Raw genomic sequence first — 25524 nt, 5'->3', positions numbered from 1 at the left:
TTCCTGTTTGTAATTTGATTTTTGTGCTTTTCTCTGGGAGATGTGCTTGGTACCAGGTGAGTGTTTGAAACTACATAACTCTAAATCCACAAAATTAGTTGGGAGAAAATTATTGGTTAAAAAGGGCAGTTTTTAAAAAACAAGCAAAACCCATAGACTTTTGCCTAAAGTTGATTCTTTCCCTCTATAAACAGTGGACTGATTTATTCAACTTAAGAACCAGTACCAGACTAGTGTAAAGCTTCTTACCCTCCCCCCAAGCATGGCAAGTAATTTCTCTGAAAAAAACCCTCCCTTTTATCAATGAATTGTAGCAGATGGTGTGATGAACTGTGGTCTTAGCATCTGGGAGTACTTGAGTTGATATTCACACTGTAAGGCTGAAAGGTGGCTGAATATTGAAATACAGGCAGTTTTGTATAGTTAAAAATACCAACAAAGATAACTAAAGCCATTCAGAATACATCTTAATATTTTTATTTATCAAAATTCACACACGGAGTTCTACAAAAACCCATGTAACAGTTTACTTCCATGTTTTTGGTGGTTTATATTAAATTGACACTTGTATTCAAGTAGCATGAAAACCATTCTAAATAGACAAACCATCATAAGTCTAAATTATCTTCAATATAAAATGTAACATAACCCTGCAATCTATCAAAATTCTCATAATTTAATTTTCATAAAAAAGCTGGAGGTGGTTTGTACTTAATTACAGTAGCAAAGTGCTGTGCATTTCCATATTAACGATTCAGAACATTCATATGCACCTCTCAAAACGGTGGCATGAAGTTCTCTTGAGCTACAATGGGAATCAGAGTGTTCTCCAACTCCTTCTGCTTCTGCAGGAGGCCCTGAAATAAATACAAATGTGAATCTTCTGTCCTCTCACACAGCCTGAACCAATGTAGCATCATTGTTTCATAGTTAAAAAGTTTCCTTGTTGAGGCCCAATGGTTTTAAAGTACACAACTTCAGAAAAAAACAGTAAAGCCTCAGAGACTGAGGGAAGAGGGAACTTCTACAGCAACCTTTGATGTGTGACTGCAGTGGAAGCCAGGCCAGTTTCCAGGGATGACCATGCAGAGGAAAAAAGGGCTTTTCCACTGTATGAAATGGAACTTTCTCATCCCTTTCTGCACTGTCTCTGCATTGGCTTTTAGCCTTAACACAAACAATGTCCTTCAGAGCAAGGGCAGCAGGGCCACTGGAACCAGACCAGTGTCTGACATTTCAGGAGACTCAGAAAACTGTCAAAAGGTTCAAGGTTCCTCCCGTGTCAATGGTTCTTGTAAGTACTGATGATAGAGAAAACCTGTCACAAAAAACCCTCCTGGAAATGTATCCCTGTCTATCAAGTCATACATGATAGAAGTATGACAAGGATGTGCATAAACTAAAAATAAGTTTTTGTACTGTAATTAACAGGATCATATATATTGATATATCTGGCCCCTTGCTCTCCATCTATTTTAGACTTGTCAGAAATAATTTGATACCATAGAAGTTTGGTTTTTTTTAAAAAGAAAAGGTAATTCTTTTTCTCAGGAGTTACAAGGCCTTTCTCAAAGATAAGAGTTACAGGCTGCTGGCACAGCTCAGTACAGACCTAATGCAAGGCAGCAGCTCCTACAGCAATTTAGGCACAGATTCCTGGTGGCACCAAAAGAAAGTCAGCAGAGCAGCCTGCAAGGCTTCACTTTGGCTCCTTCTAAGGCAGCAGCTGCCTACTTTCAATCACTTGATGAATTGCTTTCTAATTAATCAACAGGATGTGCTTATTTCTATTAATGGGTCACTGTTTTCAGTCTCTGTGTCAATAATTAGTATTTTTGCAGAGCATTTTTTTGCACTTAGAAGCATGTCACAAAACCAAGTTATAAAATAAACTGCCCTAAATAAACCAAGAGCTGAGGAACAAATAACTCTGAGAGCTGGCAGGTGAGTGTTTATCACAAGGGTTGCTCAGGTACTGGAAAGATGCTCAGCAATGGGAAATACCTCCCCAGAGAGCCGTGGGGTGTGTCCCCACTCAGCCATTGTCACCTGCAGCCCTTGGCAGTGCTGCTGCCTCAGGAACAATGGGTGCTCTGGTAGTACTGACCTGGAGGCGAGTCCTCTTTCTTAAACTTTGTGAAAAAGAAAGGACAAATAATTCACTTTGCTCAGCTTATCCACTGACTTTTTTCCACTTCCTCAGTGAGGAAAGAGTCTGTAGCTAGCTCCTATACCTGCTGTGACCTGAGACACAGGAAGAATTTGCTGTCTTGTAGCAAATGCAGTGACAGACTCACCCTCCCTCCTCTTTGCCTGGGTCAGCCAGCCCCACTGGGCTCTGACTGCACCAGCCCAGCTGTATTTATCACTGCCTCAGTGCGGAGTTCAAAGACTAAAGACTGGTTGAAATTATGTGACTATTATGTGAATTCCCCCAAACAAAACAATGGCTAAATATGTTGAAAATATAGGTAGGTTAAGTATGTACTCTGAAACTATCAATCCACTCTGTATATGTATATATAAATGTAGAAGAGCAAGACTAGATTATCTTCTGAAACAGAAAACTCAGCTTTTTGTATTTCAGAGAAAATCCTGCACTATTCATGCTTTCTCAGTGAAATAACTGAAGAAAAACAGGTGTCATCTGTACATCAGGAGGAGTACAATACTTTGGTATACAAGGTATACTGAAATGGAACAGCTCATGTCCTAAATGCCTTCTCCAGCTGGCAGGGTATTTAAAAAGGAACTCCACATGTTTTAAGTGAACTCTTGCAGAACCAAGATCTACTGAAAGACTAACCTGTTACTTTTTAGCCACTGCAAAATTGACTGTAAGTTCACGTGGCTTCTCTGAGCTTGCCAACTTTAACCAGTTTACATAACCAGGGTTTTTGTAGCCTCAGCAAGCACAGGGATCAAGCTGTACCTTGAATCTGGCTTCACTCTTCAACAAAATGCCACTGCTAAGTGAAGTGAAATACAGAACATGGACTTCTCTCAGCAAGGTGAGGGCTGAGGGGCTTCTGCAAACTGTAACTGCTTCCCAAGGAGGGACCTACCGTATGCTAGGAGTGATAACTGTAACTGCTTCCCAAAGAAAGACCTAGCCCTGGCCAGCTGAAAGTGATAACCAGTGGAAAACTCCCAAAGTACCAGCAGAAAACTGAAGATGCAAAGTCACAGGTTCTGCTAGAACAGATATGGAACTAGAGTGTAATCAGTGAAATAGGTAGAGGTGGCCCATAAGTCTAACATGCAGATGTCTGTGTCATAAAGGAAGATGTAGTTATTTGTGTTAGTTAGATTGGAATGGTGTGTTGTATTTGTAAGCTGAAGAAAACCACAAGTTATGTAAGGCCCCAACCCCCAGATCTGGGACTCCAAGATAAGAAAGTGGCAGGGATTGGTGTCAGATTTGTGTAAAAGCTGGAGTGAAATGAACAATGTTGGGATGTGCAGATGGGTGTGCTGACCCCTGCATGCCCCTGGCACCAGTAAAGGTATCTTTACTTTGCAGTACCTGCTGTGGAGTAGACTCCTTTGGATCAGAAGCCAAAATGCTTCAAAGCTGTAGATATTTAGCAAAGATGTTAATGAGCAGTGGGGAAGACCAGATCCAGTGAAACCAATGTAGAAGCTGTTAGAAACTGACAGCCTTTCAGTGTTCTTGGGTCACAACTTTTCTTACTGACCTGGGGAGAGTCATGAGCCTTTTTTTGCACAAGGAGTTTACCTACTGCTGAAGCACTGTAGCTATATTATAAATGGCTCTGTAGTAGTTGGCTTTTGCTACAATTTATTTGCTTTAATTATTAAATTGTAATTATTTGCAAATAATTATTGAAAACTGCTTTTTAATGATTTTAAATTATTTGTAATCATTTGTAGACAGTGTAACAGGGAAAGCAAGGCTTTCACAAGATGTAAGCGGGCTTGTGAAATATGTATTTTAAGATATGCTGGCTATTGCAAAATGTACATCTAAGATATCATAAAGTGGAGAGCAAAGACCCTAAAAGGAAAACTACCAAGCATAAAAGTGGCATCCAAAGACCATCCTAGACTGCTGACATCTGCAACTACTGAATTGTGCAAATGCTGCAAAAATTTGAAGGAAGATTGTAGTCAATGAGCTCAAAATAAACTGGCAGGCATTTGAGGAAGTAATGCAACTGTAACAGTATAAAAGACTGTGAGCTGAGGAAGTGGGTGTGCCACTAGCTTTGCCATGCACCCAAGCCTGTAACTTTTGCTTTATAATTATCCCTTATTATCATTTATTGAAACTCTTAAGAATTTAAGAGTGGGCTTTGTTTCTCACAGTGTACATGGCAGTCCTTCTGTCTTTCTAAGGCACAAGAGGTAATCAATAGTCTCAACTACTGTTAATTTTGTTCTGCTTCACTGTCAGATTTTCTGCCCTTTGATTATTTATGAAATTTTCCTCTCTGAAGGCAGAGAAAAATCCTGTTACTAGCAATAAGGTACATTTAGTTTGGACCCATTCAAAAGCAAGGGAAGATACTGGTACATGTTTATTTTCAGGTTCTTCAAAATGAAAAGGCAAGCCTGAAGTATTTTTTTGTCTTGCAGGTCTGTCAGGCCACTTAGAAGCATAAAAGAGAGGTGCTCATGTGCATGTCCAGACCTGTGGCTTCAGTGGCCATGGCCACACCTTGCTGCCAACAGGTGCAGTGTCCAATTCACTGAGGCTCTGATAACCACTGCCATTGCCAGTGCCTGACTACAGAGAGAACAATGCACACAAACACCACAGCCTTAGCTCAGGAGCTCCTGTGTCTGTGCCAGCAAGCACATTTTCATTTTCTTTTCAGAAAACCTGGCTGAATAACAAATATTGAGTTTGCTTTTTACATGTTAACAAGTAGCAGCTGTCTTGGAAGGATTTTTTAAGTGTTCATACGTCCAGTTTGCAAATTCCAGTATTTTTCCAGGCCTGATACGAGACCACCCCACCAACCCCACTGTTCTGTCCTGACCTGGGAACAGCAGAGGGGAAACCTCATTAACAAGGTTCTAGTGTTGTGTTAAAACCCTGTTCTTTTGAAACTGATACATTCTTTATAAACAGCCCTAACCACAGAAACCTGGCCACCAAACAAAGTAATTTCTCTTGGTTTCAAGTTTGCTCAGGGACTTCACTGTTTCATAGCTGATTTAAGGACTAAGGAGTCCATATTCTCTCTCTAAGGACTGGAAGCAAGAGGTGAAAAACAAAATTAGTGTAAAATGGAACAAAAGTAGACAACAGGGCCCAAAATATAAATCAAATGATGGAAATAGAATTAAAGATAATGATGTGATAATTTTTACTTCAGCACACACACACACACACACATATACAATTATCCAATAAATTTTTGCTTACCTGTCGTAATTTTGACAATCCTTTGAGAATTTCTTGTTGTCTCTCTCTGATTGTAACTGCATCAGGATTTAGAAGCGGATCTCTAACATGATCTGAGCTAAAAATCTGTCGTGGCATTTGGTAAGAATCTAAAAGTAAATATATATCAAATCAATTAGTAAAACTCTTTATTAATTTTCTTTTAATTTTGAAGCAGCAGATTTTGAAAGTTTATGAAAATCAGGGGTTGGTTGCCATTGAGATTATAATCTCTATTTTTAAGTCAAACAACACTTAGATTCCTAAACTCCAATCTCTATACAGTAAAGCAAGAAAGTGCAATCATTCTTCATGAAAGGTAAACAAACAAAAAATTGATAACATATTTGTTGCTTTGCTGATTTTTTAAAACTTTGTGGTTTGATTTTTTTTTAATACCGAGTACAATTTGGTTGCACAGCCTTTCTGTGCACTGCTGTGACACAGAGAGGTTACTGCACAGTGCAGTAAGAAGCTAAAGCAGCAGCACTGCAGGGCGAGGTTTCGCTCTCCCTGGCGCTGTCATACCGTGGGTGTGGTGAGTCGAGGGCCGGCTCGGCGGTGCCTCCGGGGGGAGGCAGAAAACCTCCCGGGTGCGCACGTAGGGCACGAACCGCGCCCAGGGCGGGCTCGACGGGACGGCGGCGGGGGAGCTGCTCTGCTGCGAGGCGGCCCGGGCGTCCTGCTCTCTTCCACCCAGCTGCTCATACACCGCGAAATGAGGAGCCTGCATCTGCCTTTGGTGTACGTGGAGTAATCGGTTCCTAACTGCTGGAACAGGTGGTGATTCAGATCTGTATGGAACAACTGAAGTTAGAAAAAAGCTCCAACAATACTTCAGTAATGTGATTTTCTCAAATAACAGAGACTAAGAATCTTTGAAGGATAAGATTTTTGTTTATTTATTCTGCTTTTATACCTGCAATCTGTATTTCTTTAATAATAGACAATTACATGTATCTAAATTATTTCAAAAAAATCAGGAAAGTAAAGCACATGCATTTCAGTAATAGTGTATTCCTGTATTTCATTAATGCAAAGTATTGACGTACCTTTCTTCATTCAAGTGATTCTTATGAAATTTTTCTTCCTAGGAGAAAACCAAAAAAGTCAAAAGTAAAACTAAAAAAACCTCTGTGGCTTTCATATTAAAAGCTTTGACTTTTCAGAGAAAGTTTGTTCTGAAATTCCAAAAGGACTTGTTTCACCTGGGTTCAGGAGAAAGGTATTCATCAAAGATTTGCATTTAAGAGACTTGTAGTGCCCATGAAATAAATCAACAAATTACAGGAGGACTTGCTCCAATTTTCTGAATTTAGAAGCTCTAAGCACTACCAAAAATATTATGTCTATTCTCCTGTCCTTGGAATATAGGAATTTATAAACCTGAAAAGTTCAATCCAAGATATTAAAGGAAAGGTCCAGAATTTTGTTATTTGAATGTGTGAGAGAGTGAGGTGTTTATGCATACACAGTGAACAAGTTATGGATATAGAGAGAGGGCAAGAGAGAAGCTAAAAATATATTTGATAGTATCTTCTTCAAAAGACTTTTTTTGATAGTATTTTCTTCAAAAGACTTTTTTACAGCCACAAGCTCTACTGATATAATGCTTACTGCAAATGGAGAATGACTCCACTAAGAAGGATGCATTTCTGTGGCAGTGGAGTACATCCTCAGTAATCCAAATTCTTTGCAGAAATAAAACGTTTTCCTGAGCAGGGGCTGCTGTACCTCACGGGTCAACACAACACAATGACTGCACAAAAATGAGCAAGTCAGTGATGTCACTGTGTCCTGCACACTGCTTGCATTTAATCTCTGTTTACATCATGAATCAGTGTTAGTGAGCAAATGAAAAGGAATCAACACTTTAGAACAGTGAAATAACAGTAAAAACTCAGTCACAAAATCTGAGTCTGCTCTTCTGCTCCTGATGCACAACAGAGTGCTGACATAAGGATGAGCAATAGGAGAATTTCACTGCTCCAGTTACATAACTGAACTCCCACCCAGGCAAAACTGTGAGGAACAAGAGTTCTAAAAACACACCATTGTTCTCAAAGGCCAGACAGTGACCCACCTTTCTGCCTCTGTGGCCCTTACTCTTCCCAGCTGTTTCTTCCCGGGGTGAGGCCGACCTGGCTGAGTGCCCTGCCCTTCTCGCACTCAGCTGCCCGGGGCTGTTCCTTTCCAGCAGCTGCAGCAGCTCCATTTGCCGGCGCACCTTGTTCTCCTCCCTCTGTTTCTGCAGAGCTTTGGGGTACCTTTCTGAGGCTGGAATATATCTTTTCCCAGGCTTGTTGATGTTCCAGTCAGGTCTTTTGCTGTATTTTTCTGAAGATTTCATGTGTCTTTCTTTTCTTGCATATTGCTCGTATAGATCACTGTAAACACCACCAGTCCCTTTTCCTGGAAGTTTATTTTTATCCATATACTGCATTTCCTTCTGGTATTTTTTGCTGTTAGACATTTCTTTATATTCTATGGAAATATCAGGCGATTCACAACGTGCAGTTCTTTCCTCAGCTGACTCTGTGTATGCTGAAGTATTAAAGCAATCTAAAAAAAACCTGTATTTTAACTCCAAGTCTGAGCTATTTAAATTACTTGGTTGACTTCCGTATATGTATCAATCTACCATTACTTATTTTATTTTTAAAATGGTTGCTACAGTTTTATAATGCTTTTTTATTCTTTTTTTTTCTCTGGAAGACAGGAACTGTAGAAGCAAACTCAGTGAGAGAGGGATAAAACACAGAAGACAGGAGAACCAAATCAAGTTACCTTAAAAATTTAGACCTACATGGCTTGTGACCTTAAGCTGACACAGTATTCCAGACTATGGGATTTGTAACTGCTAAGTAACAACTATACAGAAATATCATTTATTTAGAAGAATAAATAGTGATAGAGGAATAAAGTGGTACACTGGAAGAATAAATAGTGATAAATAGAGGAATAAAGTGGCACACTGACACACCGACATGACTGTGTCAGTGCAAGTATTACTTTCCAGCTTTATTCCCTGGGAGTGTCAGTGATGTGGCTCAGTTTGACAAACAAGCCCCCCCTGCCAGTGTGGAGGTCCCAGAGTAGGTGAGGTGTGGGCTCTGTACCTGTCTGCACTGCCGTGTCCTTCCGAGGGGAGCCCTGCAGCTCAGGGGGCTGTCCACACCTCCAGGGAAATCAGGACTTTGTGCTGAAATGCCAGAATTACAGTTGTCAAACTCTGTATCACCTGAAAAGGGGTAGAGTTGTTCCATTTAGTAACCCATGTTCAATTTAAACTATGCTACAGTTATCAGACTGTTGTGGTTTAGAGCTCAAAGCAATACTGAGAACTGTGGTCCAAATGCCAATGCTCTCCCTTTTCCACTGGAAATCTGACAGCACAGGTCTGAATATTCCTGTGCATTCCTGCCAATAGCTCTGCATTTCTTCCTTTATGTAATACAGTATTTGAAACTTACTAAAACACAATATTCTCCATAGGAGTTAACACTTACATTTGTTTGAAAGGTAAATAAATTGTAATGAAATTTGGTTTGTGACCCAAATTCAGACAGGGAAACAAAAACCAAAAAAACCACCCCAATCCCAGAAACAACTTTCAACCACCAAAGGAACAGGCAAACTGAGTGTGAGATTTATACTTGCCACCACCAAGACTGTTCTGAAGTTCTGAAATGTCATGTGCCTTCTGAGCCAAGTCTGGAATGTGCTGGTCTTTTTTTGATCCCTGCGCTAACTCCTGAGCTTTCTCCATTGTTTGATAAAGCTCTTTGGCTTTTAGAGTTGCAAGTTCCTTTCATAAAAAAAAAAGAAAAGGTAAATATGTGATTATTTATTTTGAGAATAAAATCAATTGGATTATTTAATGACCATAGAATCCTCAAAGTTTATATGTATTTTTATTTAGGGAAACTACTTTTTTTTCAAAATGAAAACCAGTTAAGTACAGTATGTAACCTATAATTTCTATGATTATAAGTTCAGAACCTCTGCTGTACTAATGAAAGATCTTCAGTCTTAGCATTAAAAAATGAGCATTTATTTCCCTTCTAATAAATTCCTCTTTTTCTAGATGCCATCTGATGTCAGCCATCTGTGACTTCCTGTAACATGTGGTTTAATGAAATGAAAGGAGCCCAAATAAAAGTAATAAAGCCCACCTTACTCCTACTTGCACAGGAAGGAGACAGTAAAAGCTCCCCAGCAAATGTCAGGGGGTTACAGCTCCCTGACTCAGTGGGTTCAAGGTGCAGGAGACTGGGCCAAGGAAAATCTCATTTCTCAACTGTTATTAGCAGCTGATCCCACTCCCTCCTGCATTTGCAGTTGGAAAGAACAACTGGTGCTGTCACACCAAAGGAGCTGAGCAATTACAGAGGATGACTTTCCCCATGTTGAATCAGTCTGTTCAAGCATCTACAGGCAGATGCTACACACTTCCTTCCAGAGAATGCAGAGAAATCAGCAATCCACATTTCTGCAGGCTTGGAGAAGACTGTTTCTGGAATCACCTTGTCTTATGGCACCATGGAATCTGCTACTTTTCCAAAGAGGAAGCAAACAGTAATAGCTCTGCTGTTCCAAAAGGAAGAATGAAACATCAGACTGTTATGGATTAATCTTTGTTCATCAAACTGCGACTAAGTCCATGTGAAGAAACTAAGAATTATATAAATAGCAGAAACTGCAAAGCCGTTAGGTCCATAGCTTGCAAAATCATATTGTGTAACCAAAAAGCACATAACCATATATAGAAAAGCTATTGCAGACTCAGCGCCACGGCTGAAGATGAAGATGGAAGCCTTCCTCGACATGACCACCAAAAGGCAGAGTAAGACTCCCCAGCAACAACTTGCGCAGCCGCAGAGCACACCGGAAAAGACGACGTATGCAGGGGAGATACAAGAGCGATGAACTGACGGGCAGTTGTCAGCCGTGGGTAGCGGCCGGACCCAGCGCTGTACTTGCTTGCTATCGCTTGCTTTAATTAATACATTTTATAATTGGCTTCACGATTGGCTAAGTGTTCATGATTGGCTAAGGAACTATAAATTCTACAATAAATTTATAACAAGACCAAGTGTTTAACCTTCCACAGGGGTTAAAGGAGAGATAGAAATGCAAAATCTGTATTTACCAAAGGTAAAAACATACCTTTGGTTTAACTTTTATACGAAACCACTGTGTAAAGCTCAGCAACAGCTATGCAGGGGAAAGATGGAGAACCTCAACGACTTTTAAAATGTCTTTTTCAGACTATATCCTAAGAAGTCTTTAATTCAGACTGAAAGCACATTCACTTGGATGAACTTCATGGTACTGAAGCACCTTAAAAGCATCAAGTTACTGACAACAAGAACTGGACCACATGCTTCGAGGTATTTTTAAATTTTAAATTTGCATTTTAAAATAGATGTTTCTGCACTATTTACAATTACATTTCTGGTTTTGCCAGTTCTTATAATTTCTCTTCTGAAAAGGCCCTTGTTCAAAAAAAGAATCTGGCCTTATTCTTGTATGGTGTTGTATATTTATTAAGAAACTCTACATTTTGGATAGTTTTCATTTTCAAAATGATGAGCAAAATTTTGCAGGTGAGGAACAAGAACTGTTTTCCTCAAAATTCAATGTTATCACTGACTATCTGCACTAAGATAATCCAAGCCCCACCTCCTTTTGTTTTTGTTTCAGCATTTCTTCTTCAAACTGTTTCTGCAGCTGTGCTTTTTCTCGTGCCAGGCGCAGCTCCTCCTGTTGCTCTTCCCATTTTCTCTGCGCTTCCTCCAGTTGTTTCTGCTTCCGTTTTTCTTCCACCTGAGCCATTATTGCTTTCTGGCAGGATCAGAAAAAAAAGGACAAAGTAAAAGATACAACATTAACATATTGTAAGGTATTTATTAATGTATTTTTGTATATGTGTAGGATTGGATTTGGACAAGTGAAAAAAAAAAACCTGAAGATAATTTATTTCAAACACTCCTGGTTTTGTTTCTGGAAAACCACCAGCCCAATTGAGCAGTCTGAAATACTCAGATAGAAAAAAGGAGCTTTTTATGTTTTAGAAAATACTTTTTTTATTCTTGTAGAGAGATGAAGGTTTGATTTTCACCTTATTGGTGAAAAAGCTCCTGGTAATCCAGGAGTTTGATCCAGCAGAGTAACAGTGTGATCAGAAGAGTCTCTACACTTATATTGAGACTTTTTCACACCGTGCTAGAGACACACATTGTTAGGGTGCCACAGAGGTTAGGTAAATGTTAGTGAAGTAGATAAAAAACTAAAGTTTCATGGAGTGGGAATCTGTAAATATCAGATTTCTCCTCCTTATAACAGTGCAGACTGAAGAAAAATGCACACAAACCTGCTAGAGCTCTAAGGACTGAACTGTACCTTTATTTGAGGCAGGAATTCAGTAACAGAAGTGCAATAATCTTGTGCAAATATTGAAAGAGAATTGTAGAGTCTGACTGAAGGAAATACTGCCAAACAACGCACATGTCATCTGAAGTGTAAAAGTCAAGTGCCCCCCCTGGTTCTGGTATTAAATCTCATGCTTTATTCATGAGACATTACCTTTCATCCTTTCTGCTTATTAAACAAGCGTGAGGCTTTAACACCCAGGTGTACCTGATGTTCCAACTGCTTCTGCCGCCTCCTGTCCCTCTCCTCAATCTGTGCAGGGTCCAGCAGAGCCGTCATGGAACGGAGGAAACTGAACAGAGGGACAGGTCAGTGTTTCTAATCATGACAAAATAATCCTTAAGCCTTCCTTAATTAGAATCGGTTAGGTTGCATTTTCATATTGAGGTCATTCTGTTAATTATAAGTTAATATATAAATTAATTCATAGATTAGGAAATCCTTTTCATTAAGGAACAACGTAAGGTTATCTGCAGTAAATTTCATTAGCAAACATTGACAGCACTTGTGCCTTTCAACAGTGAAACAACAGGTTTTTTTGGGTTTTTTTTGTTGGTTTTTTTTTTTTTTTTTTGAGGAGGTACCATAAATGTACTGGCTGGGAAAATAATTACTGTTACAAAGCTCACTCACCTGACTCTCTGACTTTGTTCCAAAGCACCATTTTTAGCAGCTTTTTCTGCAGCTCCCATCTGTAAGGGCATGACGTTGCCTAAAGCTGCAGGGGACAAAGGGTGAATGAAAGCAGTCGGGTCCTTGGGGTCAGGTGACAAGGAAAGACTTTCAGGCTTTCTGTGCATTCCATTTAAGGGGTGTTGTGCATTAGCATTAAAGTGGTTCTTAAAAGAATCAAAATGCATTTCCCATCTGTCATGCTCTTCTACCTAAATAAGTATCAGGCAACAACAAAAAAAGAAAAGAAAAAAAAAGAAAAAGCATTCAGTTACACTGTGTCTATAAAGTGTAAAGTGTGGTTAATAAAACAGACAATACACATTTTGTACACCAGGAACATCTGAAAAGCTACAATGCAGACAGCAGTTAATTCCTTAAGTGAGAAGACAATTAAAATGCAAGTCAAATCACAGATTATAATGCTGATGCATACCTCTGATAGCATAGGGATAAAATGTTTCTAAAATTACGGGATATTCAGGGGAGTTAGAAAGAAAGGTTGGGCCTGGTAGGCCCTGGGAAAATGTTAGGGTAGTCCCTGAGAAAATGTTAGGCTTTACTGGATCACGTGAAACTGCACCTGTATAATCATTTAATGGCAATGATAAATGATACAATTGTTGCATGATAAATGATGGTTGTTAAATGTGATGATTGTTTGGTAATTGGATATAATTATTGTTTAATCGTAACAGGAATCATGAGAAATGATATTTGGCGGGTTTGATGGAAATTACAAGAATCCATGCTTGGATGAGAGCAATGTATACAATAGAACAATATAAGTTTAATAATTAATATGTAGTTATATAAGGATAAGGGTATAAAAACATATTCATCCCAAACCCATGTTGGAGTCAGATTTGGGTCTGTAGCCCTGACACCCAGAGCTCTTCAATAAAAGCACCTGCATATAATCATTCGGTGATTATGTGTTCCTGAGCACTAACACCTGGTAAGCACAAACATACTGCTACTATATTTTCATGAAAAAAAGGAAAGGGTGACTCCCTGGTGCCTGCAGCCCTCCTTCCACAGCACACCTACCCAATTAACAAGGCAGCTAATGAAGGAACATATCCCAGCTGTGTTCCCTTCACAGTTAAAGCTCGGTTTACAAAGGAAGCCTGATCCCCTCAGCAACTTGGGAAAGGACAAGATTTGTGTTGTGTGCAGGTCTGTAACCACCTCTGGCAGCAAGGCTGGCTTTGAGGGGTAAAGGTAAGGCTATTTTCTTCTATACTTTCTGGAAAAGTGCTTGCTTTTAAACTTTTTTATAGCTGCATGACTATGTGTGTGTATTAAAAAAAATATTTCTAGAAACAGGATTTTGCCATCACTGCAACACATTGTACTCAGTTTCTCTTTTCTCACCTCCTGCAGTCTACACAAATTTTCTTTTTCCAAAGTCTCTAGCCATGGTCTCTACACCACCTTGCAAATCCAAGGGCTTCTACACATGGTGGGAAAGAGAAAGAAACTACTACTGCTGGAAACAATATAACTTGAAAACTTTTATTTTGTCTCTCTAGTTAGGCTTGACTTGGCCTTGGGGAAAGGAATTTTTGGACATTTTTAGGAGATGTAGCATTACTCTAAGGAGATGGGCTGAAGATAGCAACAGACTAGGAGTAGACCAAAGATACCCAGAAAGATAAAAGGCCATCGATGGAACATCAACAAAACATTAGTGGCCATCTAAAAACATCTATCCTCAGATGCTGCCTTTGGCAGAATTGGAGACATCTGGTAAGAATGAAAATCTAATTAACACCAGTGGCAAGGAGATTAGGATCCAGTGGGAAACTGAATACTGGAGGTTGCTTAATTATAACCCAATTAACTTAAAACCACCCCATCTCTATGGGTTTTGACTGTGTAAAGTTTGGGGGAAAATCCTGCAAAAACATGTGTTTGGAATATTTTCCTTGGCACATCCTGGCCAGAAAATAAAGTAATGCCTGATTCTTTCTCACTTCAAATATAGTGCCAGAGGGTTTTATTTTCTCCCCGATTTTTGGTGATGCTGCCACTGTCTCCATCCCTGCAGCAAGCCCTCTAACATACCAGACACTGAAATACTGACCAGCCAGTGGCTCAATGTTCAGTAAGTGCACCCTTATGGTGAAAACCTAGACATGCTGCACAAAATTTCATCTTTGTTGCCACTTCACTAATTTAATTTTTTATTTCTTAAAACAAAAATAGAGAAAGACTTCTCTAAACCACAGATACCTTTGATAAATTAAGTTTTTCTTCTAATTTTCGTAGTTTAGCTTCTTCCTTCTGCTTGTCCAACTCTTCAAGCCACTTCTTCTGTTGCTCATGTTTCAGAGCACTGAAAGGTCGCTCCTGTGGCACAGCTTCCTGAAATAAGATAACTGCTAGTTTTTCTACCAAAAATTAAGTATCTTCTCTAGCTACATAATAAGGACTTGGCAGAAAGTTCTGCCTTCAGTGGGTGAGCAAAACTGGGCCTTTCTCTAGCACAATAAAAGGATGTAACTTTGTAACTGTAGCAAGTATCTGACTGCTGATAGAAAGATGAATTCTGAATATGACTCTAACTTGAACTCCAGAAAACCCTACTTATTTGTCAGTCTGTGTTCCAGGCAGATTCAGCACCACAATCTAATTAGCAGTGATCTGCCTCAAATTAAGGAGCTGCCATCTCCATTCTTCTGTTTCTGCTTAAGGGATCTCTGTACTATTTAACAAGCTCCAGTGGCACTGAGAACTTCCAATGCCATCTGACAAAAAAAATCTCTTCAATCTCTGCCTACCAGCCATAATTTAAGACCTACTTCTTGAACCTTCTGCTATCAATATAATTTATTTTATATAGGTTCCACCTCTCTATTTCTTCAGCACTTAAAAACTAACTAATACTGCATGTTACACCTCTAGTACTGTTCTTCACATCAACCTGGAAGGAAGTGCTGTCTTCAAAGCATTGGTATTTTGGTAAACATTCATTCAGACAAAGTTATTTATGCACAGCAAAAAGGTCTAAGGAAATCTTCTGGTTGAAAAGAACTTATTGAGACAAACATTTACAGTTAATAAATAAGTAAAAATACACTGCATACAGTTAAAGGTCTTACCCTGAAAGGCAATGCTGTGCAACTGCCAGCTGGAAAGTCAGAAGGACTGGAATCAGAAGACTGCCCAGCTGGAGCTCTTGGAACATTCAGAGCAGCTCCATCAGCCTCTGTGGCAAAAGCAGCTGTACAGGCAGAGCTCTCCTCAGTGCCATGAACTGAGTCAGCTGGAAGCACTGTCTGCAAGCAAAGGGACCATTTTAAGACTTATTTAGTTCACCTGTTTTGTTTGTTAACAAAATTATACTTCTAGAAGCTGCTGTTCATTAAAACCTCAGCCCATATTTGTAACTAAGCATTATTTATCCACTATTTATCAATTATGTAGATTGAAACAAATTCTTTTAAGACAGAGTCAAAACTTTGCTAGGAATGCTGAATGTGCCACAAAAAAGTGCAAGTTGCTTTTGCCGAAAGAAATTACTAACTTCTGTTTAACAGCAATAATTTTCATTGGAGAAGTCTCTTGTGAGTATAATGCATTTATCTAACACACTGATTTCAGAATTACAGCTTTTTAAAAAGCTAGATGTCATACTGGCTATGCTCATTATGTAAGCAATCAAATATCTGTGAGAGCTCATGAACAATGTATATAACTATATAGCCAGGAATTACGTTTGAGACTTATTCCCCAAACAGAACAGGAAAAGATTTATACTTTTTAGTCAGGAATCCAAATGGAGGGACAGGAAAGGGCTGTTCCTGCTCTAAGGATCTTAAACTGAAAAGTTACGACCTGGAGCAACAACTAAGTGTGGACTGGGGAGCTGCAGCAATTCATGCCCTGAGAAGGCTTAAAGCACCACCAATATTGGATTCTAGAGGATTTGTACAGAAAATAAAATCTTCTATGAATTAGAAGTTAAACTGTTCTGCAACCGTGCTGTGGAAACTGTACTCTTTTGTTTATAGACAGTCTTACCTGGTCTGGGTCAGGTGTTTCCACTTCAGGGGTTTTCTTACTGCCAAGTTTTGCCCAGAAATAACCCACCTCTCCCTCCAAAGTTTCTTTCAGCTTCTTCTTCAGTGCTACTTGTTCATCTTAAACAAACAAAATCAACCTCTTACTAGAATTCCTATTGCAAACATTTAACAGTTAAAAAAAAAAGTCAGCAATGCATGTATTCCCTGTCACTTGGACTGTGAAATGGACACGAGTTGTCACCCATCAGTGTGATCAATCCCTCAGGACCTTGCTCTTAAAAGCAAAATAGGCATCTGCCCAGGGATGCAGAGGTAAGTGGGGAGTCTCTCTGGGGAGACTAAAAAACACTGGAGTAACAATTTTCCCGGGAAAACCAACAAACAACCAAGTACATGAACTCTCTCCATTTTGTTACACCAGTCTTGATCTACTTTAATATTATTAAAACCAATGGAGCCATAATGGAAGCTACTGACAATGCAGAATTAAAGCTTGAAATCAAATGGTCTAAATCCAATTTCAAACCAAAACACAGCACTCCTCCATGTGAATCATAAAAAGCTTAATTTGTCAGAGAGAATTTACTGCTGTATTGAGCAGTTTTTGTTTCCTCCAGAGATTCCCCTTGATTGGTGATGGGGCTGGACTGGAAACTCTCAAGTTGAAACTGCAATTTCATACACTCAGTCATGCTTGTAGATTGGGGTCATGCTGCTCCCATTAAAAACCAAATGAATTTTTTAATGATAATGGCTGTCAATTACTGTCAGAATGTGACAAAACTGCTGGCATGTAGCACCTAAAGTACAAAGCACAACAATATATTTGAGATAATATTTAATTGGCAAAGAAGTGTTTGTTGCAAGAATTTATAATCATGGGATAAACTTTTGAAATTCAAGAATCTTAATCTGTTTTGGAGACTTATAATTTACTTTTCAATTTGTAGCAACTGTACTGATCTAGGTAAATGTAAAAAGAGCATAAGGAATACCAAATTCTTGGCATCCTGAGTGTAATATAAATATATCAAAAATGTATTTTATACATCATAAATACCTAATTCCTTCTTCCATTGGGCCTTTTTAAGTTCCAATAAGGCTTTCTCCCCTTCTCTTTCACCCAAGGTACTAAACAAGTCAGCAGGTTTCCATGAATCCTTTCTAGAGAAAAGGAAGGAGGGGTAAGATTTTTATCTAGAAAGCTGATCTGTTAAATTTTAGAGGTAACCTTTTAATTAGTATTTATAAAAAATATTTATGTTATTAAGAACATATGATATGATCCTTTATTGGAGACACAATTTTTGTACACAGTAACACAAGTGTACCTACATAACATTCTCTCCTGGCTGTGGACGTGCTTCTTGCTTCCTGTCTGAATCAGAGTTTGCTTCATCTGGAACTGGGGACACTTCACAATCTTTTTGGAGTGATGCTATAACATTTTCCTCTGATTCCTCATTAGTAGCTGTGGTAGAACATAAATATATAAAAATGTATATATAGCCACTAAACTTGCTTCAGCTTTGAGTAAATACTCTGAGAGCAGCAAAGGCTCGCAGATTCCCCACAATCTAACAAAAGTGGTTTCAGCCCTGCTTATGTAGTTAAGGCACGTAAGTTAGACTTTCACAGGGTATTTTTCAAATGCTAGATGTAGTAATCACTTATTCTTGGAAAGGGCTCAGAGTTTGGGGTGCTAATTAATTGCAGGATGTCTTATTCTTGGTGCAAAAGCTGACCCTCTCCACACATCCACCAACAGGAGGAAGGATGCAATAAAGGAAGCTAAGCAACAGCTCTCACACTTCTGAGTGTGAGAACTGGGGAGGGGAAGAGAAAAATACTATTCACCATTAACAGTCCAGTTAGGCTGAAAGACAGAAATCCATCTTTGGCCACAGGAAAATGGCAGAACTGCTTTTGAGACACAGAGGAAAAGCCTGAACTCTTCACAAACCAGAAGGGCCCTTCTCCTTGGGCAGTGGTACAGTGCAGTTCTATGTTTTTCCCCCCAGTGTAAGATGGTTTTTATTTTGCATGGAACTGTGACAATGTTTGTTGCAGTATTTTGTCTGAGAACATCCAACATAAGTGGAACATCTCTACAATGTGCAAATAGCCTGAAATTATCAACTCCAAGTTAAGCTTTCCCATTTTGCTCTGTTTCCATGGAACAAATGCATCCAATGGCTGGTATCTTACCCATTTCCTCTTGCTTTTCATTATGAGTCTCAGAGATGCTTCTTCCTTCTTTAACAATCATCAAAATCTGTTGAAGCTGTGCTTGTGTTAAACACACCAGACTTTTTAAGTCTTCAGCTGATACATGTGGGGCTTGAGGTTTGTGCTTAGTTTTTTTCACAACACTATGATCCTCTGAATCAGGATATCTGTTTGTCTTATCTCTTTGGAAAATCAAAGAGTAACTTTTAGTTGTGGCTTCATGTGAGGAGTGTTTATTAACTTGCAGTTTTTCACCTTTTGTCATTGATAAGCTTGATTCACTCCTTGGTTTTGTTAAATTTTCCTGCTTGATACAAGCATTTTGTGTTGGCCTCAAGATGAGTCCAGTGTGCTTTATTCTCAATGACTGTTTAGGTGCTCTGGCTTTATTACCCATCTGTTAAAGCAAAAAGATTTTACCATCTATTAAATTAGGAAAAAATTGTATTTGTAACAAATGAAAACAAGATTGAAGCAACAAAGAAAATAAGTATCATTTTTCTTTTCTGTTCCATCAGTAGTAACTCTGTATAAACTAATTAAACATCTTCACAAGTGCCAGGAAAACTTTGGGAAAGGACACAGCACCTGAATTTGAGTATTTCAAAATGACAGTATGAATAATAACTTAATGTAGCATGACATTTAAAAGAATTAATAAGAATTAATTCTGCTTTACTTTGGTGTTTCTGAATATGGAACAGGTCTTTCCTGGCTCCACATAGGTACATGTTTTCACCACACAGCCAGCAGTATTTCAGTCTTGATTCTGCCACTATGAACTAAGTTTTATTCTTCCCAAGGTCTTTGGTGCACACTTGTAATGATTTCCTGTCTACTGGGGCTTTTTCCTGCTTTTTATCCTTCCCAAACCCACCCCATTGCAGTTTACTCAGAGACAGCCTGTATGACCAAACTTGAAATTAAACACACTTCAGATCTCTATTTTACCAGAATTCCTTTAAGGTCTCTGAAAGTTTTGATTTAAATTATTCCCTCTGCTGCTCTAACTTCTTGGCCAAGGAAACTAATGCATTTTGAAAAGGTAAAAATAGTCACAAAACTTTGAATTCATCCTTTTGAACAGCTATTATAAACCTGAGAAACAACAGAATACCTCAAGTTAAAAGAGAATCATAAGCACATATTTCTCTTTCATAAAGAGAATCGTTTCCAATTTATACAGTTTAATTTATTAATTAATTTATTTATACAGTTCAATTTCTCAAATTTTATGTTAACAAATAGTGAATTTGTATGTTCTAAAACTTTTACACTTACCTTCATGGCATGCTTTGATTTATCTTTTGGGAAACAAACACAAACATACAAAAGTATTTAAGAACAACTTGTCCCTGAAAAACAATCTTGAGAAATTAGTAAAACATTATAGTCATCTGATTTTTGTAAATCAGGGGGAAAGTACTTTTCCCATACCATCTACCCTGACTATGCAGAACAGTTAGGAAAAGTAGACTTGTACAGAAATGTATGTCTGACACATCATAAAGTTGGAATTTATTGCAGAGACTTATGTCTGACAAATCACAGAAATAGAATTTATTAACACTTATACTGGAAAGTAATTATCTCACATGGTAGTAGTGAGATTTGGCCTAAATAAACTGCTTATTGAAATTTAAAAATGTTTACCACAAATACTGAAGCTGCTTTAAAAACGTGATTGTAATGATGTCATGCTGTGTAAATTAAGCCATTATTAAGCCTCTTTTATCCTGGCAAGTAACCTGCTATAAAGTTACAGAAATTACCATCAAGTTATGCCAGTTGATACACAATAGCACTTAACTTTTTATTTTAACGACAAGCTAAGCAGTGGAGACTGTTTGCCAGCTGTTCCCTGGTGCACAAACTACTCAGAATTCATCATCAACCTACTGTTGGGAATCGAGCTGGTGAGAGAGGACTTATAAATAACAATGCACAAACATTCTTCCTAATCTCAAAATATTTCAGGAAAGCTGGGCTTTATGTCTCTTGGATATTAGATTTAACTTCAAGAAGCTTTAAAGATTAAATTAAAAAAATACCAGAAGAAGCTAAAATTAGCCTAGGCTTTCCATCCAGCACTTCAGTTTTGAGCTTCAGTCCATCGCTGCAAAATGAGAGAGAGAGGAATCTGAAATATGAAGTAATCTGATAATGGTAAGATTTGAACATTCATAACAAGAACAATTACTGTTGTTCTAAATGGTCCTTCACATCCCAAGCTATGTTTTGAGAAGTTACTTAAAACAAAGAAATCAACATGTCTTGAAGAAGGTGTAGCTCTGTTGATACTGAAAACACTATTACAACTGTGCTTGTTGCAAAGTAGATCTTTAACACTAAAGGTGCCACTCTATATCGTTATACAGAGCAATACACCTCAAGAACTTAATGATCCAACAATACAAATCACAAATCGCTAACCAAGCCTCCCGGAAGGCCAGCGCTGATCACAAATCGGGGCTGTATTCTGGAAAGAGCCTTTGGTTGTGCTTCCATGCACAACAATTCACCTTCGCAAGGGGAACAAGCGCTGTTAGAAGCGTTTGGGAGCAGAGAAAAACATGGCAGTGTCAATTCCCAACTGCCTTCCTTTGCTCCGTGCGCTGGGACAATCCAACACGACCATAAGCGCTCCAAATACCGCTTTATCCTCACGTTTCATTACAAAACGTTAACAATGAAAAAACCCAGCGCAGTTCGGGCTCGCACGCAGCTTTGTGAGGGGCACCTCAGAACGGGGCGCTGTGCGGGGGTGCGGAACGCTGTCCTGGGCATCGCACCCCTGCCCTGCTGCCCGAGCCCGTCCCGAGGCTCTCCCACGGGAAGGGTCGCTGGCCCCCGGCTCTGTCCCGCAGATCGCTCCCGCTCCCTCGGCCGCGCAGCACTGCGCACCCCGGCACGGAACCGATGCGTTCCGCGGGGCCGGACCCGTGCATCCCCGAACAGCCGCGTCCCGTCCCGTCCCGCCCAGCCCGTTCTGCCTGGTTCCGCCCGCTCCTCACCCCAGGTTCATGGCGCTGCCCGGCGGCCGCGGAGCTCCGCGGAGCCCCAAGCATCGCCCGCCCTCAGCTCCGCGCCCCGCTGAAGGAGCCGCGCGCCGATTGGCTGTCCGCGAAGTGCCTCCACCAATGGGCACCCGCAGCACTGCGGGGCAGCGCGGCCGGGAGCGCTGGGAGATGGAGTTTCGCACGGCCCCGGGCCCGGAGCGCCGGGGACGGGTCCGAGGGAGTCCCGCACAGCCCGGGGCCCGGCGCGCCGGGGATGGGTCCTGCACCTGCCTGTCCCGGGGGACGCAGTTCCGTACACCCTCGTCCCGGAGGATGGGGTATCGCAGCCCGGCCGAGGGTGCGAAGCAATAGCCGGGCGATTATCCCCGGCCTCGAGCAGCTGCGGAGGAAGGAGGGGAAGCAGGGGAACGAAGGGCGGGCGGGGGTAAACAGGAGATCGGTGTGGGGAAGGTCCGAGCCGGCCCCTGCCTCCGGAGCGGCCGCGCTGCGCGGGAGGGCGGTGGCTCGCTCGCAATTTCATTTCATTTCATTTCATTTCATTTCATTTCATTTCATTTCATTTCATTTCATTTCATTTCATTTTTTTAATGGATTTATTTTCTGGTGTGGTTTGGGCAAAGCGGACAAGGTAGGAGAGGGGCGAGAGGCTGAAGGTTGAGGCTGAGGGCGGCACGGCGCTCTCGGGTGTCCCGGCGCTGGGGGAGCGGCGGCCGCGCGATCCCGTCCGGAGAGGAGAGAGCGGCAGGGAAGGGAGAGCCGGGGCAGCCGAGCCGGGAGAGCCGGGACACGGCCCGGGGACGCTGCCCGAGGCCGGGGAGCTCCCAGCGGAGCCGTGTCCCGGTAGGAGCCCTCCCGTCCTGTCCCTGCCGCGTCCCGGAGCGATTTCTGCATCCCGCTCCTGCCGAGCCGTAGATTGAACACTGCTGTTGTGTGGTTACAGCTTCTGGAATAATGGGACCCGTAAAGCTGCAAATTAAGTGAATCTACGTTTTGCAAAGGAGGATTTGGTTGTGTTAAAGAATATAGTAAAGAATATAGTCGGAGTCAATAAAATGCTTCAGAGCCCGTTGAGTTATTTTACTATTCAAGATGGCATTTAGGCTTATGCTTAAGGCCAAATGCTTACTGAATTCTGTTACTTCAAAGGAGGTTAAGACCTCAAGATCTGTCTGGAATAGTGTTGCTTCTAGATGTGGTTGGCAAGACCTTTGTCTTGCCAAAGGTACCAGAGATAAAGAGAGACATCCTCTGGTGTGTTCTCCAGCTGATGGTAAGAGAAGTGCTGCCATTGTGAGGTTGCAGAGGAAACTAAGCAATAATAGAGAAATAGACAGTTGAGGTGGAGTTTATTGTGTGTACAAAATCTCTGAACTTCTTTGCTTGTATTTCTGTAAAATTATCATTTATCAGACAAAATCACTACCTTTTTTCCCCTCCAAATACTGCTTTGCAGCTTATTGTTTGGTACTTTCTATATATCAGCTAAGAAGTCTTTGCAACTTTCATTTAGGCCTAGAACAAGGGAAGAAAAGAAAAGAAAGCCTGGAGTTTTTCATAATAGTGCACTGCTTATGAAGTCCTCTGAAGCACAGAACATACAAGATGGATGATAAAAGCCGTGAGATTTCATCCCCTGCTTCACAATCGATTCCCTAAATTAATAGATTTCCATTATACTTGCAGAATTTTAAATAATATAGCCAACCAGACCTGGCTCCTGCTTTTTGACAGAAACAGCAGGTGGCAATATAATTTCGAGCATATTTTCAAAACTTTCTCATGGAGAAAATCATCTTATAAGGACTATATAACAAGTTTCACAGTCCATTTATATTTCTTTTGATTTTAATATTTTGTTAATTGTTAGTTTTCTAGGCAAGTGATACGTTCTTTCAAAAAGCTGGTAGTAGTTGACTGGTGGTTTCAGAACTTGGGTAAAAACCAGTTGTGTTCTTTGTAGACAAATCAAGACTATCTACAACACTTGTCCTGCGTGTATGGAACTGGATCTTTAAAAACTGGCAAGTCTTTCAGGTATTTGATAAAATACTAGCAAAATAAAATTATTTAGGCAAATAAGCAGATTGTAAATTGTGTAAAAGAAATTCCTACATGGTAAAAAAATTATTGATTCCATACTGCACACTTGGCTTTATGTTGTGAGGGCCAGATAAGTTCTTTTTTGCTTTCAGACTGCCTTGGAAATGTCCTGTGTCATTCCCGCATTAAGACGCCAAAGTCTAAAAATATCCAAAGTCCCTTAACAAAGCTGCAGTTTCACATCCAGCATTCCTAAGTCTTTGATTTATCTTTCTAGAGGACTGACTAAAAATGCTTTCAGGCTACATGCATCTCTAAGGCTCATGAAACACTATACAAGCACTTCAATCACTCATTAATTAAACTTTTGAATAGCTCATATAAGCCAGGTAAGAGGATGAGATTTCAGTGGGAGGTAGGTGTTATGAAAGCCCCATCAGGTGTCTGTCTTGATCTCCAGACACAAAAATATCATTAATATCTGGTTGTAATTGACTTAAGAGAACAAGTCACATTGATTTTTCAATCACTTTCTCATGAGAACCCCACTCAGAATGGTTGTATCTCTTTTCTAGGTGGATAAATGGATTGGCACAATGATTAAATTCAGCACAGTCAGTGATGCCTTGTGGAAGCTGGAACAATGGGACTTTGGCTTGGAATTCAGTTTGCAAATGTATTTACAATGCAAATGCAGCTGAGAGGGTCCCCCAAGAATACATTTCTTTGGGGCTTGCATATGGAATGTAGCCAGATTTGTATTTGGCATTGTTGCTGCATGAGCAAGTGTTTTTTAAATAGCTGAATATGCTGCTAGTGTGGTTTCAGTCCATTAATTTCTGGTTTTTAACTTTTGGAGGAAGGGATTCCCAAACCTTTTCAGAATAGTATAATTTTCATAGAAAGTGTATCCTTATACCCTACAATTATGGGCAGAAATCATTATCCTTCCTCTTAACACTTGTACGTAGTTTCTGTACCCAGCTATTGCTGTGAAGGAAATCAGGAGTGTCCTTAAAGTTTCAAATTCATATGTAGCTTTCAGGGCTTCTGGAGTTAAATGGGGAACCTAAACAGTTTTGGCCTTGCTTCCAATACATTTTAGATAATGCAAATAGAAGTTTTTAGACTTGTTGCCTTGATTGCTTCCTGCAAAAGCAACACGATGAAGAGTAACTATCAACTGAATGCAATCAAATGCTAGCATGAGATGGTGTTAATCTTTAGCCAGCAGGCACTTGATGATTAATGGAATGAACGTGTGATCTGTATGCCAAATAAACTGAGTGTTGAAATTTAAAAAAATCTTTCTTTAAAGAAAATAATTTGCTTTTTGATACTCCAGTTGATACGGACTGCGTGTTCTGATTCTAAACTATAATTCCAAACAGGGGCTTATGTGATGTCCATAAATTAGTCTTTATATCTGATATCATAGATTACTACATAATGAGAAGTTTATGAACACTAGAATATTTCTAAAATATATTTTTCTATAGCAGAGGAATTCAGTTTCTGAAACCTGCCTTTGTGGCCAAGAAATATGCAGGCCATCCATACCATACTTGTGTTCTCAGTGTGGGGTTTTGCACATTTCCCTCCTTCATACAGATGGATTTAAGTGATAGCTGTGCTTGAGATTGTGTACATGGGCATTGTGTTTGCATAACTTGTTCTGTGGAGT

At 39.9% G+C, this 25524-nt stretch overlaps 1 protein-coding gene across 1 annotated transcript; it reads right to left on the bottom strand.

Annotated features, from left to right (window-relative positions):
* Positions 1-318: 318 nt before the first annotated feature.
* CCDC66 (coiled-coil domain containing 66) lies at positions 319-21866 on the bottom strand. The gene is given in 20 exon segments (XM_030956765.1): positions 319-857; positions 5396-5523; positions 5942-6207; positions 6466-6503; positions 7497-7975; positions 8533-8583; positions 8586-8654; positions 9074-9221; positions 11099-11260; positions 12056-12140; positions 12482-12732; positions 14759-14890; positions 15628-15804; positions 16550-16668; positions 17612-17715; positions 17887-18022; positions 18760-19177; positions 20062-20084; positions 20832-20896; positions 21795-21866. Coding segments are annotated over 20 exon segments (2943 nt in total). The 5' UTR covers positions 21806-21866; the 3' UTR covers positions 319-776.
* Positions 21867-25524: the final 3658 nt, after the last annotated feature.

This window comes from Camarhynchus parvulus, chromosome 12 (genome assembly GCF_901933205.1).
Source record: "Camarhynchus parvulus chromosome 12, STF_HiC, whole genome shotgun sequence".
Taxonomy (NCBI): Eukaryota; Metazoa; Chordata; class Aves; order Passeriformes; family Thraupidae; genus Camarhynchus; species Camarhynchus parvulus.
Note: the sequence above shows the minus strand (reverse complement) of the source record. Positions and strands in the feature narration are given on the sequence as shown.